Source organism: Hemibagrus wyckioides, linkage group LG02, assembly GCF_019097595.1.
Source record: "Hemibagrus wyckioides isolate EC202008001 linkage group LG02, SWU_Hwy_1.0, whole genome shotgun sequence".
NCBI lineage: Eukaryota > Metazoa > Chordata > Actinopteri > Siluriformes > Bagridae > Hemibagrus > Hemibagrus wyckioides.
Window position 1 is genome coordinate 21,541,001 of NC_080711.1, and position 15,805 is coordinate 21,556,805.

General features: G+C 38.1%; 1 protein-coding gene and 1 gene segment (V, D, J or C); both read left to right on the forward strand.

The window, feature by feature from the left end:
- Positions 1–903: 903 nt before the first annotated feature.
- LOC131364442 (uncharacterized) lies at positions 904–8,455 on the forward strand. Its single transcript, XM_058407597.1, has 6 exons — positions 904–1,027; positions 4,433–4,597; positions 7,347–7,370; positions 7,420–7,718; positions 8,222–8,332; positions 8,438–8,455. The coding sequence occupies exons 1-6, from the start codon at positions 904–906 to the stop codon at positions 8,453–8,455; spliced, it is 741 nt and encodes a 246-aa protein (XP_058263580.1).
- A 1,389-nt stretch (positions 8,456–9,844) lies between these two features.
- LOC131364447 (Ig heavy chain V region 914-like) lies at positions 9,845–12,679 on the forward strand. The segment is given in 3 exon segments: positions 9,845–9,896; positions 9,981–10,283; positions 12,627–12,679. Coding segments are annotated over 3 exon segments (396 nt in total).
- The last annotated feature ends 3,126 nt before the right edge of the window (positions 12,680–15,805 follow it).

Below are 15,805 nucleotides of genomic sequence, written 5' to 3' on the forward strand. Positions count from 1 at the left end.
CGTAACTCACAGTGAGACAGATCAACAAAGACGCTTTAAAAAAACACCCAGTACAGAAGACTGTTAGAAGACTGTTAGTGTCTTATCTCCATGTTTTACCTTCTGTGTTTCTCAGAAGTGTGAGCAGACAACACCAGATTAAATCTACTAAATAAAGCATGACATCTCTACATCTCATTAGAACTGAGTTATGATTCAGATTGGATCATGACCATATTATTGTCCTGCAGGCCACTGAATCATTGTTCCTTGTCCAGTGGGATTGACTTTTAAATAACTTTAGGAAATGATAAATCAGTATATAGTTAAACATTTCAATATTAAACCCTTTCAGTTTAGTAAAATTAGAGTTTTTTTTCCTAATTTGTATTGACCTTATTAAACAAGATTTATTTTTTTAAATTGTCATACAATTAAAATGATTTATATTCAGAGATTTTCAATGATTTGCTGTGAATGTTGAGGTTTTCTGAATGTCTTTTTACTGGACTTTGAATTTGCCTGCTCTCAGTATGTTCACTATTACTTTACTTGTTTAAAAAAAGTGTTGCTATCTAACAGGTGAAGGGATATACACAGGAAAATGATGTACTTGTTATTTATAGAGTATAATGATTGCAATATTTATTAAGCAGTTAACCAGATTTTTGCATATTTGTGAAAAATGTTTCATAGAAAGTGTTTTCCTCGATATGAAGTTTTATATATATGTGTGTTATAACACATAGCAAAGGGTCTGGGCCAGATCTGGCATTAAGCTGGCACTGCTGGCTGAGTGATGGCATGGCAAGTGGTATGTCAACCAGATGCAGACCAGGTCTGACAATGATGGCACTCTTTATATGATGGCATGCCAGATGTGGCCCAATTATGTTTTCTGTGGGCCAAATCTGGGTCAGCAGTATGGCCCAGTGCTGTCCCTGTTCTGAGCAAACAGTGTGGCCCAGTGCTGGCCTTGTGCTGGCCCATGCGTGGCCCACCTGTGGCAAACCAGATATGGGCCACCCAAGGGTGATCATTCTTTGTGGTATGTGGGCCGAGTGTAAGTGCACTGTGTGGGCCAGATTTGGGCCAGACCTATTTTGCTGTCTGGCACACGTCTCCAGCAGCACAGTGTTTTTAAAGGGGCAAAACTTTCAGACAGAGATACAGCTGTGTATTACTGTGCACAAAAGTGACATTCATTCAGATTACTGAAAAAAATGAACATTGTGGTTAAAAGAGAAAGTTCCAAATATAAAATCTTTTTGTAATTGGGGTTTATTAAATTCATAAAAAAGACTTTTAAACAAAATAGTTTTTCGCCTGTTATAAACCCACATATCCTCCATCAGATGAATCTCCTCCTCATGATTTAAATACATTTCAGATACATTCTCCTCCCATCATTAGCAGATAAGCAAATCCAAGCATCAGAGCTGGATCTCACTCTATTTATATGATGTGATGGTGTCTGTTAAACTTTGGAGAACAGAGAAGACTCCAGTACAAACAACACACACCATGTTCTCTACATCTCTACTGCTCCTGCTGGCAGCTGCTTCTTGTGAGTGCTTTATCAAATTCATTCATTTACTAGATGAAGAATAAAGGTGCAGCAGATATTGTGTGAGATATCACCATGTGTTTTCCTCCACAGATGTACATGGTGTGGAACTGACTCAGCCTGCTTCCATGACAGTCCAGCCAGGCCAGAGTCTCTCCATCCACTGCAAGGTTTCATATTCAGTTGAAAGCTATGATACAGCTTGGATACGACAACCTGCAGGAAAAGCTCTGGAGTGGATTGGATACATCGATAGTGATGGGGATACAGCTTACAGTGACAAACTGAAAAATAAGTTCAGCATCTCCAGAGACACTTCTACTAACACAATAACAATTGGAGGACAGAACATGCAGACTGAAGACACAGCTGTGTATTACTGAGCTCGTTACACACAGTGAGACAGAATAGTGGATTCCTCTTACAAAAACCTTATGAGACATGTTACACACATCCTCTCAATGCAACTAATAAATCATCTCAGTCACACTTTCACTTTCTTTCACTGGAATGAAGCTGTAATCATTTTCAGCATTTTAAAACAGTCACACAAAGTAATTTTCAAACAAAAAAAGAAAACATTATTGAAAGAGTGTTCATTCTGAACCTTTATTAATTCTTTATTTTACATTTTTATCCAACAGTTGAATCAGTGTTTACTGAGTGGATTCAGGAATAATACAGCATGTTTCCAGCAGTGTGTTGTGTTTAACACACAGTCTGTTCTCACAGTGTGAGGTGCAATAATTGAAACAACTGAAGGAGGCAGCAGAGTTTAACAAATAAAGTGAAAGAAGTGAATCCACAAACTGCATTCTGTATGAGACTCATTCACTATCACTCATTATCAGACACGTATTGATTTTTCATAATTTAGGATGATTTGTGCTACATATGACCATATTTACACCAGATATGAAGCATTTTATGAAAACAAAATAAAAAAATACATTCTATCCTACTTCGTCCCTCAGTCATTATCATGATGATGTGAAACCTCTGCTAGATTTGAGCTTTTCAGATTAATTGATTAAGTGAATGCTTTAATTTCTTTTGCAGGTTTAAAATGTTAACATTTCATATTATGGGTTTATGTGAAACATTGAAGACTAAAACATTTTAGAGAACTCCTCTCAAAGTCTACTGGGTAAAGGGTTTTCCTCCATGTGGTTTATTTGAAACGGATAAGTGAAAAAAGAGAAGCAGATACTTAAAATTATTCCATCATTCACAAAGATTTAATAACAGACAAGTTGTTGGCATGAGCTCCTGACTAAATGAATCAGTGATGATTTGTGACCTGAATTATTTCTTTAATTAATTTCAGTTTATTTTAAACACACAGAAGAAAAAATGACAGTTTCTGAACAAACCAGAATGTTCTTCTGGGTGTTACAGTTTAGAGGTTGAAAGTCATTTATATACTAAATTTAAGTTGCTTATTCAGTTTTAAATAAATATAAAGTAACTTAAGCACCAAAGAACATTTTTCACTGTGGTTATAAAAACATGTAGAAGACCAGCAAAACAATAGGTAAATGAATATGCAAAATGTTCACCTTACAGCTACATATAGAGAAATATCAGCCACCGTCACAACTACATTTTACACAGTAACTAATCCCCACATTATCATAAACTCAGCTTAAACAACTAGATCAGCATTTATCAAAAAATAATACAAGTGTTTACTTAGTTGATATTTAGTAATAATTTTTTTTTTCTTCATTTATTATTTCAAATGTTATCTCAAATAAATGGTAATAATTAAAATTACAAATTAGATTTTAACTCTTTTCTTAGTGTATTAGATGTAAACTGTTTCAATATTTATAATGTTATTAGAAGATAATTTTTCAATTCAATTTATTTGCATAGCGCTTTTTACAATGAACATTGTCTCAAAGCAGCTTTACAAAAGTAGAGAAACAGAAAGGAGAAAAAAAAGAAATATTAAATGAAATTATTAAACTATTTTATCCCTATTTATTTATCCCTAACTATTTATCCCTAATAAGCAAGCCTGAGGCGACAATGGCAAGGAAAAACTCCCTGTGATGAAATGAGGAAGAAACCTTGAGAGGAACCAGACTCTGTGGTGTTGTTTGTTGTTTTTGTATTGAACTTGTTGTATGTTTATGTAGCACCAGGTCCTGGAGAAACGTTGTTTCATTTCACTATGTACTGCGCCAGCTGTATGTGGTTGAACTGACAATAAAAGCTTCTTGAATCTTGAATGTTCTTTTGCACGGTTTAATTATAATGTTAGTGTGTTTTATTCCTTTCTCAGTCGGTCACTGAGCTTTTCTACTTCTGCTGTATTTTAGATAAAGTTCCAGGTCTTCATAACTTTTGGCAGAAATGTAAAATTATTCTCAATACAGGACCAAGTTACTGATATCTAAAAGCCCTGAGAGGGCAGTCTGTGTGAACAAAACCATCCTGCTCATTAATACTCATTCAGCTTCAGTTACAGTGATACACAGTGATGGATTAAAAAGTCATGAGATCTAATGAGTAAAGAGCAGTGATGAACCTGACAGCATGAAACACACCCAGAGTCTTACAGGAAGCTTTTTCTCATCTCAGCTGTTCCTCTGTGAATGTTTTTATATCTCTAGTGGGCGTGTCATGCAAATGAAGTCCTGCATTTGAACCATTTATACTGAAACATTCAGCCCAACAACATACCAGCAGTTTGTGTTCATTTACAGCAGCAGGAATCATTTTAATTCTTTGAGATGGGACTAGGCAGTGTTTTGAGTTGAATGAGTTTCAGAGTTTTTGAATCTTCATTCACTGTTAGTATTAATCATTACATTATTTAAAAAAAAAAATTCTGTTGGTCTTTTTGTTTTCACGTTAATGTCTCCTATTCTATTTCAGATTCCTGCAGTCAGACACTGATCGAGTCTGATCCAGTGATCATCAAACCTGATCAGTCTCATAAACTGACCTGCACAGCCTCTGGATTAGACTTTGGTAGCTATGGCATGTCTTGGATCAGAACGGCGCCTGGAAAAGGGCTGGAATGGGTTGCATATATCTCAAGTAGCAGTATTTACTGTGTATCACTGTGTGTCACGGGCACAGTAATAAACACTGCAGTTTATTACTACACCCATAACACACAGTGATACTTCACCTTAGACATCAGTACAGAAACACATACTTGCTATAGTCACATGACAAACCCACATTTTCAGAAGCTGTGGATTCAAACAATCAAAATATTTTGATTGTCTCTGACTTACATGTTACAACTTGTTGACTTTTACTACATGTGGATTGTTATGAACATTATCAGGACATTTATACTGATAAAAGATTATTCATTCACTACCCAAAATATGCCATATTTTCAGTCATGTGAAAAAGAAAGTACACCCTCTTGAATTTTATGATTGTACATATTAAGATATAACCAAAAAATCATCTGCTCTTTAGAAGGTCTTAAAATGTGATAAATACAACCTCTGATGAACAAGAACATATGGCATATTATGCCATGTCATTGTTTATTTAACAAAAGTAAAGCTAATATGGAGAAGCCATGTGTGAAAAACTAAGTACGCCCTCACTGCTTCCATAGGGATTATGATGGTAAGAAGCAGACAGGTGCTGCTAATCAAATGCCCTTGACTAACTGATCATTAGCAAGTGTGACCATCTCTGTAGAAGTAGAAGTTTTGTCAGTTTGCTTTTCTGGAGCATTCAGGTGTGTTTTAACAAAAAGGAAAGACATCAGCAATGATCTTAGAAAAGTAACTCTTGCTGTCCATCAGTCTGAGAAGGGTTATAAGGCCAATTCAAAGAATTACCATAGAATTCAAGAGAGTTTACTTTCTTTTTCATATAAATGTATTAGATCACACCCACGAGTGTTTTATTCCTTGCATAACATGTCTATTAGCAGGAGCTACTTATCATTCATAAATACACATAGTACATTCATTGGTCAACAGAAGAAAGACTCCAGAAATTTTGCATGAATATTGTGGGAAGGCATGATTATAACTCCAGAATGATCCAAATATAATTCTTGTAGTAAGTTGAGTTTATAAAGAGATTATAAAGAATTATAAAGAAGAGTTTTTCTCCCCACTATAAACCCACATATCCTCCATCAGATGAATCTCCTCCTCATGATTTAAATACATTTCAGATACATTCTCCTCCCATCATCAGCAGATAAGCAAATCCAAGCATCAGAGCTGGATCTCACTCTATTTATATGATGTGATGGTGTCTGTTAAACTTTGGAGAACAGAGAAGACTCCAGTACAAACAACACACACCATGTTCTCTACATCTCTACTGCTCCTGCTGGCAGCTGCTTCTTGTGAGTGCTTTATCAAATTCATTCATTTACTAGATGAAGAATAAAGGTGCAGCAGATATTGTGTGAGATATCACCATGTGTTTTCCTCCACAGATGTACATGGTGTGGAACTGACTCAGCCTGCTTCCATGACAGTCCAGCCAGGCCAGAGTCTCTCCATCCACTGCAAGGTTTCATATTCAGTTACAAGCTATTATACAGCTTGGATCCGGCAACCTGCAGGAAAAGCTCTGGAGTGGATTGGAATCATCTATATGGATGGGAGTACAGCTTACAGTGACAAACTGAAAAATAAGTTCAGCATCTCCAGAGACACTTCTACTAACACAATAACAATTGGAGGACAGAACATGCAGACTGAAGACACAGCTGTGTATTACTGCGCTCGTCACACACAGTGAGACAGAATAGTGGATTCCTCTTACAAAAACCTTATGAGACATGTTACACACATCCTCTCAATGCAACTAATAAATCATCTCAGTCACACTTTCACTTTCTTCCACTAGAATGAAGTCAGAATCTTTTGCAGCATTTTAAAACACAGTCACACAAAGTCATTATTAAATAAAAAATAAAACATTACTGAAAGAGTTTATTATCAGTTTATTCTGAACTATTATTAATCCCTTCATTTTACAGGATTTTTAACCAACAGTTGGAATCAGCATTTACTGAGTGGATTCAGGAATAATACAGCATGTTTCCAGCAGTGTGTTGTGTTTAACACACAGTCTGTTCTCACAGTGTGAGGTTCAATAATTGAAACAACTGAAGGAGGCAGCAGAGTTTAACAAATAAAGTAGAGAAAAAAGGGGAATCCACAAACTGCATTCTGTATGAGACTCATTCACTATCACTCATTATCAAAAATAACATTGAAGGCTAAGACATACTAGAGACATCATCTCAAAGACTTCTGGATGAAAAGCTTTGCTCCTTATGAAAAAAAAGACAAGCATATGCTTTAAATTATTCCATCATTCACAAAGATTTAACAGACAAATTGTTGGCATGAGCCCTTGACTGAATGAATCAGTGATGATTTGTGACCTGAATTATTTCTTTAATTAATTTCACTTTTTATAAGACATACAGATGAAAAAGGCAGGTTCTGAACAGAGCTGAATGTTCTTTTGGGTATTACAGTGATACATAGTGATGGACGTTAAAGTGAGATCCAATGAGTAAAGAGCAGTGATGAACCTGACAGCATGAAACACTCAGTCTTACAGGAAGGTTTTTCTCATCTCAGCTGTTCCTGTGTGTTTATATCTCTAGTGGGCGTGTCATGCAAATGAAATCCTGTATTTGAACCATTTATGCTGAAACATTCAGCCCAACAACATACCAGCAGTTTGTGTTCATTTACAGCAGCAGGAATCATTTTAATTCTTTGAGATGGGACTAGGCAGTGTTTTGAGTTACTTTACTCTAGCAATCTTCATTCAATGTTGGTATTATTTATTTCACAAATTTTTTAAGGACTTTTCTTACTTTCTTTTTTAACTTTAACACCTATCTTTGTGTGTTCTTGCAGATTCCTGCAGTCAGACACTGATCCAGTCTGATCCAGTGATCATGAAACCTGATCAGTCTCATAAACTGACCTGCACAGCCTCTGGATTTGACTTCAGTAGCTACTGGTTGGCTTGGATCAGACAGGTGCCTGGAAAAGGACTGGAATTTGTTGCAAGAATTTACAGTAGTAGCATATATTACTCCAGTGCAGTTCAGGGCCGCTTCACAATCTCCAGAGACGACAGTAAGAAGCAGGTGTATCTGCAGATGAACAGCATGAGGACAGAAGACACTGCAGTTTATTACTGCGCCCGACACACAGTGATACTTCCCCTTAGACATCAGTACAAAAACACATACTTTCTATAGTCACATGACAAACCCACATTTTCAGATTCATGGAGGTCAAAGAACCAAAATGTGAACATTGTCTGGACATTTATGCTGATTTTAGATTATGAAGAATTTAGGCAATAAAAATATAAGCAACTCACAAAACAGTGTAGCTTTCCTGCACCCTTTCAGGATTCTGTGTAATGAGATCAAGTCAGTATGAATGTTTTCCCTACATGTTGTTTTAAATGCAGAAATATTTCACAGTTTGACAGAATGAGAACTATGTAAACAGTTTAGAGGTTGAAAGTCATTTACATACTAAATTTAACTTTACTTATCCAGTTTTAAATAAATATAAAGTAACATAAACACCAAAGAACATTTTTCACTGTGGTTATAAAACATGTAGAACACCATCATAACAATATGTAAATAAATTCCCCTTATATGCAATATGCAAAATCTTCCCCTTACAGCTACATATAGAGAAATATCAGCCACGGTCACTGTGGGCTCTGGAGAGTTTAGCACTGCTTTTAGATAAAAGATGTTCCTTCCAGTTCTGCTGCTGCTGGCAGCTTCATCCTGTGAGTTTCACTTCAGTAATGAACTCAGAGCTGCTAGTAAATTACTGCAGTTATAACCTACTGTACATACATTTTTACTGAAATTGTGACATCTCTTTTTTTCAGATGTGGAATGTGCAGTAGAGCTCACTCAGGACACCTCAGTGATGTTAAAGCCTGGAGATTCTTTAATGAATGAATGAATCAGCCTTTATTTGTCACATATACATTACAGCACAGTGAAATTCTTTCTTCGCATATCCTTTCTTGGAGGTTGGGGTCAGAGCGCAGGGTCAGCCATGATATGGTGCCCCTGGAGCAGAGAGGGTTAAGGGCCTTGCTCAAGGGCTGTGTAGACTTGTTGAAGTTCCAAGCATATGAGGAAGTGGCATCACAGGCAGCCCAGATCTTTACACCATATTTTGCAGGTTTAGATGGTATATACTGCCTAAAAGGGGCAACAGCCCCAAAATGGCATCAGCTGCTCATCACTTGTGACATTAGGCACACACACACACACACACACACGCACATAGAAACAGTAGGCCCAGACAGGAGGAGGACAGTGTACGTACACAGGACCAATTTCCACACATTTATTAGCCCCGGGTCCAGTGGACCCAAACATCCCGTATATAATATAAATGTGTAGGGGGGTGTACAGTGTGTGGTCATTGAAAATGTGTTCTGATATATGTTCTTCACAGAAAATGACCCAAGGCCAATGAGTTTGAGTTTGAAAAAATAATTAATCGTATCATTTTTCTTTTGATAAATAATGAAAACGGGTCCCACAGACCCGACCAGCATACAAGGGTTCTGACCACTGATTCATTTGATTAAAATTGCTGCTATCACAAAAATCCCCTTTACCATACAACTGCATTGCTATTATTTTTAAGGCAATTACTTTAAATTTTATGTACATGTGTGTCTACACACCTTCACAGATGCTGAGTTAGCTGTTAGCCCTCAAAAATGTCAGCTCACATAACACGTTATGGACTTCTAAGTATTTATTTACTGAAGACAGATGTAAAGTTGTATGCTTTCTTTGTGAAATACAGATTGCTGTTTTTATAAATTGCAGTTTGAATTGCCACAAACATAAACTAAACATGCAGAAAAACACAAGAACTTGACTGATGCAAAGCAGTGACAGTGCGGTCAGTTAAATGGTGGCCATGATCATAATTCATAAATTTCAAATTTGATTTTAAGATGATTTTAAGGGGAGAGGATGACATGTTATGCTGATGATTTAAAGTGTTTCTTCAGTTTGAAATCTCTAAACACTTGTGAAATCCTGATTACATTCTACACCAAATACCACAAAATGCAGACTTAAATATAATATAGTTGGCCTATACAGTGAGCAGCATGTGGTTGTGGATTGAACACCTCCATAGTGGTCATGGACACTCCCTATTCAAATAGAGTCGTGTATAAACAGCATGTTCTTGACTGCTCTAGTTTCCAGTGAGCTCTGTGATAGATAACACTCCCATACACTTTAAATCTGGGTGAAGCAGAACTCAGAGAAGGATGATTTTAGGACAGTGTATTTTACTGGTACTGATTTCATGTAAGTTTATGTTTTTTTCTGTTGTGACTAATAGCATTATATCATTATAAAATAACATTACCTAGTTCTACTCTTCTCTTCCAGATTCTTATGGACAGTCCCTGACCTCCTCTGCTTCTGTGGTGAAGAGACCTGGAGAGTCAGTCACTCTCTCTTGTACTGTCTCTGGATTCTCAATGAGCAGCTACTACATGAACTGGATCCGTCAGAAACCAGGACAAGGACTGGAGTGGATCGGATACATCGATGGTGGCACTAGCACTGCATTCGCTCAGTCACTGCAGGGCCAGTTCTCCATCACTAAAGACACCAGTAAAAACATGCTGTACCTAGAAGTGAAGAGTCTGAAAGCTGAAGACACGGCAGTTTATTACTGTGCACGAGACTCACACTGACACAACAGACTCCAGAGCTGTACAAAAACTTACACAAGCACGTCCTCATGAGCTGTAAATATTCCCTCAGCAGGAAGCTGCACCCCAGAGACATTTATTATGCAGAACAACATCCATTCACACTCAGCACTCAGATCTTTCTCTCTATTCCAATCTTGTTTTTTTTAGCAGTTATTAATATTAATAAAAATAATCCCCATTGTAATCTATCACATTTACACGGACAATGCTCTAGGACAATGATTCTGATGACTAGTTGTGACTATATACTGTACTATTCATGCTTTTATTCCTCCTATTTGTGATACCAGCTGCAGGAACACTACAGGTCAGTGGTTAATTTCCTGAATTTAGAAGCAAAGAGTCTGTTCAGCAGCACAGAACCTGACAAGAGATCACATGAAATGTACATGTTTTCTGCAGCATCATTACTACAAACTCCTAAATATAAAAATCATCTGTAGGGGGCAGCAGCACACTTGTTTTCAAGAAGGACTCCTGAAACTATGAAATCTAACAGCTGAAGGATGTTTATGCAAATTCACCCTATTATATAAAAAAATCAGCCTCTTGCTCACCTGAAGTTTGTGTCACACGACTATATCAAAGATCTTGATCATGGAGCTGAGGGTCACTCAGTACCAGTGGCGGACTGTCAGGGCCAGCAAACAACAGTAATCTGAATCACTGACTTGTATGTTAATATATTTAATATATTTTTTCCATGAATGTGTATTAAATTATTCCCAATAGTCTATTCTCTACATTTCATAGCTTTTCTCTTGGTTGCGCTGCTTCCAGTAGTGTATATTTATGATAAGAGTATTTATCCAATCATATTTCAGCCAGTGGCTGACATCATGTGTTGCCCAGCTCTAAGGCCTTCAGAATCAATAGTGCAGGCGCCCGTAGATTAAAATGAGTGGCAATGAAACTGTTCCATTAACCAATCAGATTTCGAGTTGGCGTCACTGGGGCCATCTAGCAAGCTTACGATTACGTCAGCAAATTTCCCGTCTTTTGATTGGATAATTGGAGTAGTCAGAGGCAGCAAACCACATAAACTAAATAAAATATATATATTTTATCTCACAATGGCTGACAGAGGAGAAGAAATCGATTTGGTCACGGACATCCTTACAAATGCATTTTCAAGGCGGACATTTTAAGAAAATCCTTTTGATTCTTCAAAATAGTTGGTAAGCTTTTTCAGGAACCATTTATGCTTTTGGGTTTTCTTTTTTTCTGGGTTTTCAGTTTGCCTTCATTCCAGATCCCCGGGGTGGACTGTGGTTTTGTTTTTTTTTGCTGCAGTGAAAGGAAACTTGTGAGACTGAATTGTGTTAATGTGTTTTTTTTGCTATATGTAATGTAATTTTATTCATGTTCTCTACAAGAGCCTGTGACACAGCGCACTGTTATACAGTGTTTCTATATTCACTGTGTCTCATTTCAGATGCTGCGTCCTCCGGAGATTGCAGTTTGCTGCATACGGCATCAAGAATGACTTTTTTGAGAAAAGTAACCCTAATAAAATTGACTATTCCTTGTGAGGTGTGAAATACTGTAGACTAATTTCTTTTTTACTTCGTTATTTAATAGTTGATTAGTATCTATAGTGATGCTATGAAGGTGGATTAATTCAGTTAGGACACCAGTGAAGGCCTAGGTCTGAAATGCACGGCCCGCCACTGTTTATATCAATGTTGTGCATGAAAGGGTTAAGAATTCTCTCCAATTCTGCATTATCCTCAGAGGGAATTTGGGGCATTTTAATGGTATTAAAAAAAGAATCAAGTTCAGAACAGTTATAATCAATTTCAGACGAATACAGGGCTGTATAGAATTGTTCAAAGACCGAAATGATTTCCAACTCATCCTTGGTGATCCTGCCATCATCCCTACGAATAGATGTTATAGTATTTGTAGTTAAGTACTGTCTTATTTGTTGAGCAAGAATTTTCCCACATTTGTCCGAAAGTTTCTATAATTTAGAGCGAGATTGGAGCAAAAGTCTTTCTGTCTGTTCAGATGTTATTAGATCAATCTCTGTCTGTAGCTTTGTTCTTTCCTTAAAAATGTCAGGTGAGGGCTTAATTGCACATTTCAAGTCTAATTGTTTAATTTGATTAAAAGATCATTTAGTTGATGGTTTCTTTTTTTCCCCTCTCCCTCGATGAAAATGAGATTATTTCCCCCATAATATAGCCTTTTAAAGACTCCCAAAGTGGATATGAACGATGCAGTGGGGAAAAAAAGAGAACTGCTTATGGCTTGGATATAAGAAACGTCAGAGATCAGGAAATGTATATGTCTCAAAAAAGTATTAATAGACATGGCGGATTTAGTTATTTTGTAGGGCAGGGACATTTGAAGGTCCAAATATGAATTTTCATCAATGTCCAAGTTCTTGAAGATTCAAGATTCAAGAAGCTTTATTGTCATTTCAACCACATATAGCTGACGCATAGTGAACAGTGCATAGTGAAATGAAACAACGTTTCTCCAGGACCTGGTGCTACATAAACATACAACAACAAAGTTCAACATAAAAACAACACCACAGAGCTAGGACAGAAGATTGTCATTAGCCACGTAAAGTCCACAGTGTGCAGCTAGGTGCAAACAGAGCATAGACAAGACAGTACAAAAGACAATAAATACAAGAAAGACAACACAAAAGAACACAGGACACTTAGCGCCGAAAAGAAAGAAAAGAACGTGTACTGGAATGTAAGTGAAATAAGATAAGATGAAGTGAAATAAAAAAGAAAAAAAAAAGTATTGTACAAAAAAAATTGTGCAAAAATACACAGCAGCGGTTGAGGTAGTGCAAATAGAAATAAACATAAATATAACTATAGCAGCGGATGACAGGTTGAGGTAGTGCAATAAGTGTGAACAATATAAATTGTGTGTGTGCGTGTGTGTGCGTCCACATAGTCAAGAGAGAGTATGTGTGTATCTGTGTGTGAGAGAGACAGAGAGTTGATATACAGTTCGGTCCTGAGTGAGAGTGTGTGTGTGTGTGTGTGAGAGAGTGTAGAACAGTTCAGTCCTGGGTGTTGAGGAGCCTGATGGCTTGAGGAAAGAAACTGTTACACAGTCTGGTTGTGAGGGCCCGAATGCTCCGGTACCTCTTTCCAGATGGCAGGAGGGTGAAGAGTGTGTGTGAGGGGTGTGTAAGAGTGTGTGTGAGGGGTGTGTGGGGTGTGTGTGAGGGGTGTGTGGGGTGTGTAAGAGTGTGTGTGAGGGGTGTGTGGGGTCAGCCACAATGCTGTTGGCTTTGCGGATGCAGCGTGCGGTGTAAATGTCCATGATAGAGGGGAGAGAGACTCTGATGATCTTTTCAGCTGTCCTCACTATCCGCTGAAGGGTCTTGCGATCCGAGACGGTGCAGTTCCCAAACCAGGCAGTGATGCAGCTGCTCAGGACGCTCTCGATGGTCCGTCTGTAGAACAAAGTCGGGATGGGGGAAGGGAGATGGGCTTTCCTCAGCCTCCTCAGGAAGTAGAGGCGCTGCTGGGCTTTCTTGGTGATGGAGCTGGTGTTGAGTGACCAGGTGAAGTTCTCCGCCAGATGGACACCAAGGAATTTGGTGCTCTTGATGATCTTCACAGAGGATCCGTCGATGGACAGCGGAGAATGGTCACTCTGTGCTCTCCTGAAGTCAACAACCATCTCTTTGGTCTTGTCGACGTTCAGGGAGAGGTTGTTGGTTCTGCACCAGGCTGTTAGATGTTGCACCTCCTCTCTGTATGCTGACTTGTCGTTCTTGCTGATGAGACCCACCACGGTCGTGTCATCAGCGAACTTGACGATGTGGTTGGAGCTGTGCATTGCTGCACAGTTGTGAGTCAGCAGAGTGAACAGCAATGGACTGAGCACACAGCCCTGAGGAGCTCCAGTGTTCAGTGTGGTGGTGCTGGAGATACTGCTCCCGATCCGGACTGACTGAGGTCTCCCAGTCAGGAAATCCAGGATCCAGTTGCAGAGAGAGGTGTTCAGGCCCAGGAGACTCAGCTTTTAACAATTGGTTATCATAAAACTTGGTTTTAAAAAGCAAGCATGCATAACAAATCAACACTATTATTGAAAAAAGTGACTTTTGCATTCAAAATACATTAATAACAAATGGCAAAACAAATAATTTAAAGTGTTCAAGAGGCAGGCTAAAAATAACATAATAGAGAGCAGTCTAATGTGAGAAAAGGCTCTGTCTGTCTTCCATCAGCTGCCTAAACCATGGCACAAAAGGAGTGGTTGCTAGACGGGGACACTGGCCTAAATGTTAATTAGTCAAGCTGCTGCAGTATAAGTTCTTCACAACATTCATTACTGAGAAGACTCGCACTGATAGGTCGACCCAGAGTTCAGTCTGCAGAGATGCCATGCTTGCCCATGGGAAGATGCTCTTGTTTCTTTTGACAACTCCTCAACATTCTTGACCAGGAATGGAGATGGAATGCAGAGCAGCACTAGTCTGCCTACACTGAAGCCCTCAAAGCGCTCCCTGAAATTTTCAGCTAGGCTTCTCCAAAAAGGAAAGATGGTGATGATGGTGATTGCCATTAGTCTGCTGGAGAAGAGTTGGAAAGTGGATATGTGGCCATGTGATGTCACTCTTAAAGATCTCCAGCCGCCTTTCAGAGGAGAGTCCTGCTGCCATCAGATCACACATGTTGCCTTTGCCCTGGAGCCTCTGATTCAGTTCATTTAGCTGAGATGTTATGTCCACTAAAAAGGCCACAAGCTCTATGCTATCATCATTCCTCAGAAAATCCAAGTAAAGGCTGGCTTTGACAAATCCATGTCCAAATCTTTCCTGATGACCCTAACCTCTCCAAGACTCTTCCCTTACTCAGCCACCTGACATTGTTATGGAGGAGTAAGTCATCATAAGCAGCATTTACCTGGTAAGAGAAAAAATAAATAAATAAATAAATAAACAAACAAACAAAGAAATAAATACGAGATCTTTTGTGTTGCAGAAATATTCATAAAGTGAACACAAACACCTTGTAAATGCTGTAAATGTAAATGGTTTAAGTCTGTTGAAAGTAGATTTTGATGACAACTGTTAATACTTCCAAATGCATATAATAACATTTTCTCCTACATTTTATTGACAATTGAAAATGATTATATGCATAAAAATTCATAATGTGACTGATCCATAGTGGGGTGGAGCACACAGTTAAAATCCCCTCCTGGGATTAGTTTAGGTGAAGTCAAATTGGAAAAACTAGTTAAGAAATTTTTTTAAAATAATACATAGTCCCTATTAGGGACATAAATATTGTCTAATATCAGGGGAACATTATATAATGAACCTGTTGCTATTACAAATCTACCCCCCACCCAGCCCCACCCCCCCTATCTTTTGGACATTACTTACACAGAATGGTGTGTTTTCTCTTATAAGAATCACAGTCCCTCTGGATCTCTGTACATTTGCCCCACCCAAGATTTTTGTAGTTTATAATGATCAGCTGGTATTGAACACACCTTAAA

What these genes read in the sequence shown, in the direction of transcription:
- LOC131364442 (XM_058407597.1), top strand. Translation starts at nt 904, where the DNA reads ATGGCCCAGTGCTGTCCCTGTTCTGAGCAAACAGTGTGGCCCAGTGCT. An exon ending in AAGGGTGATCATTCTTTGTG is followed by an intron (nt 1,028 to 4,432) that starts GTATGTGGGCCG and finishes ATTCTATTTCAG; the next exon opens with ATTCCTGCAGTCAGACACTG. An exon ending in ATTTATTTCACAAATTTTTT is followed by an intron (nt 7,371 to 7,419) that starts AAGGACTTTTCT and finishes TATCTTTGTGTG; the next exon opens with TTCTTGCAGATTCCTGCAGT.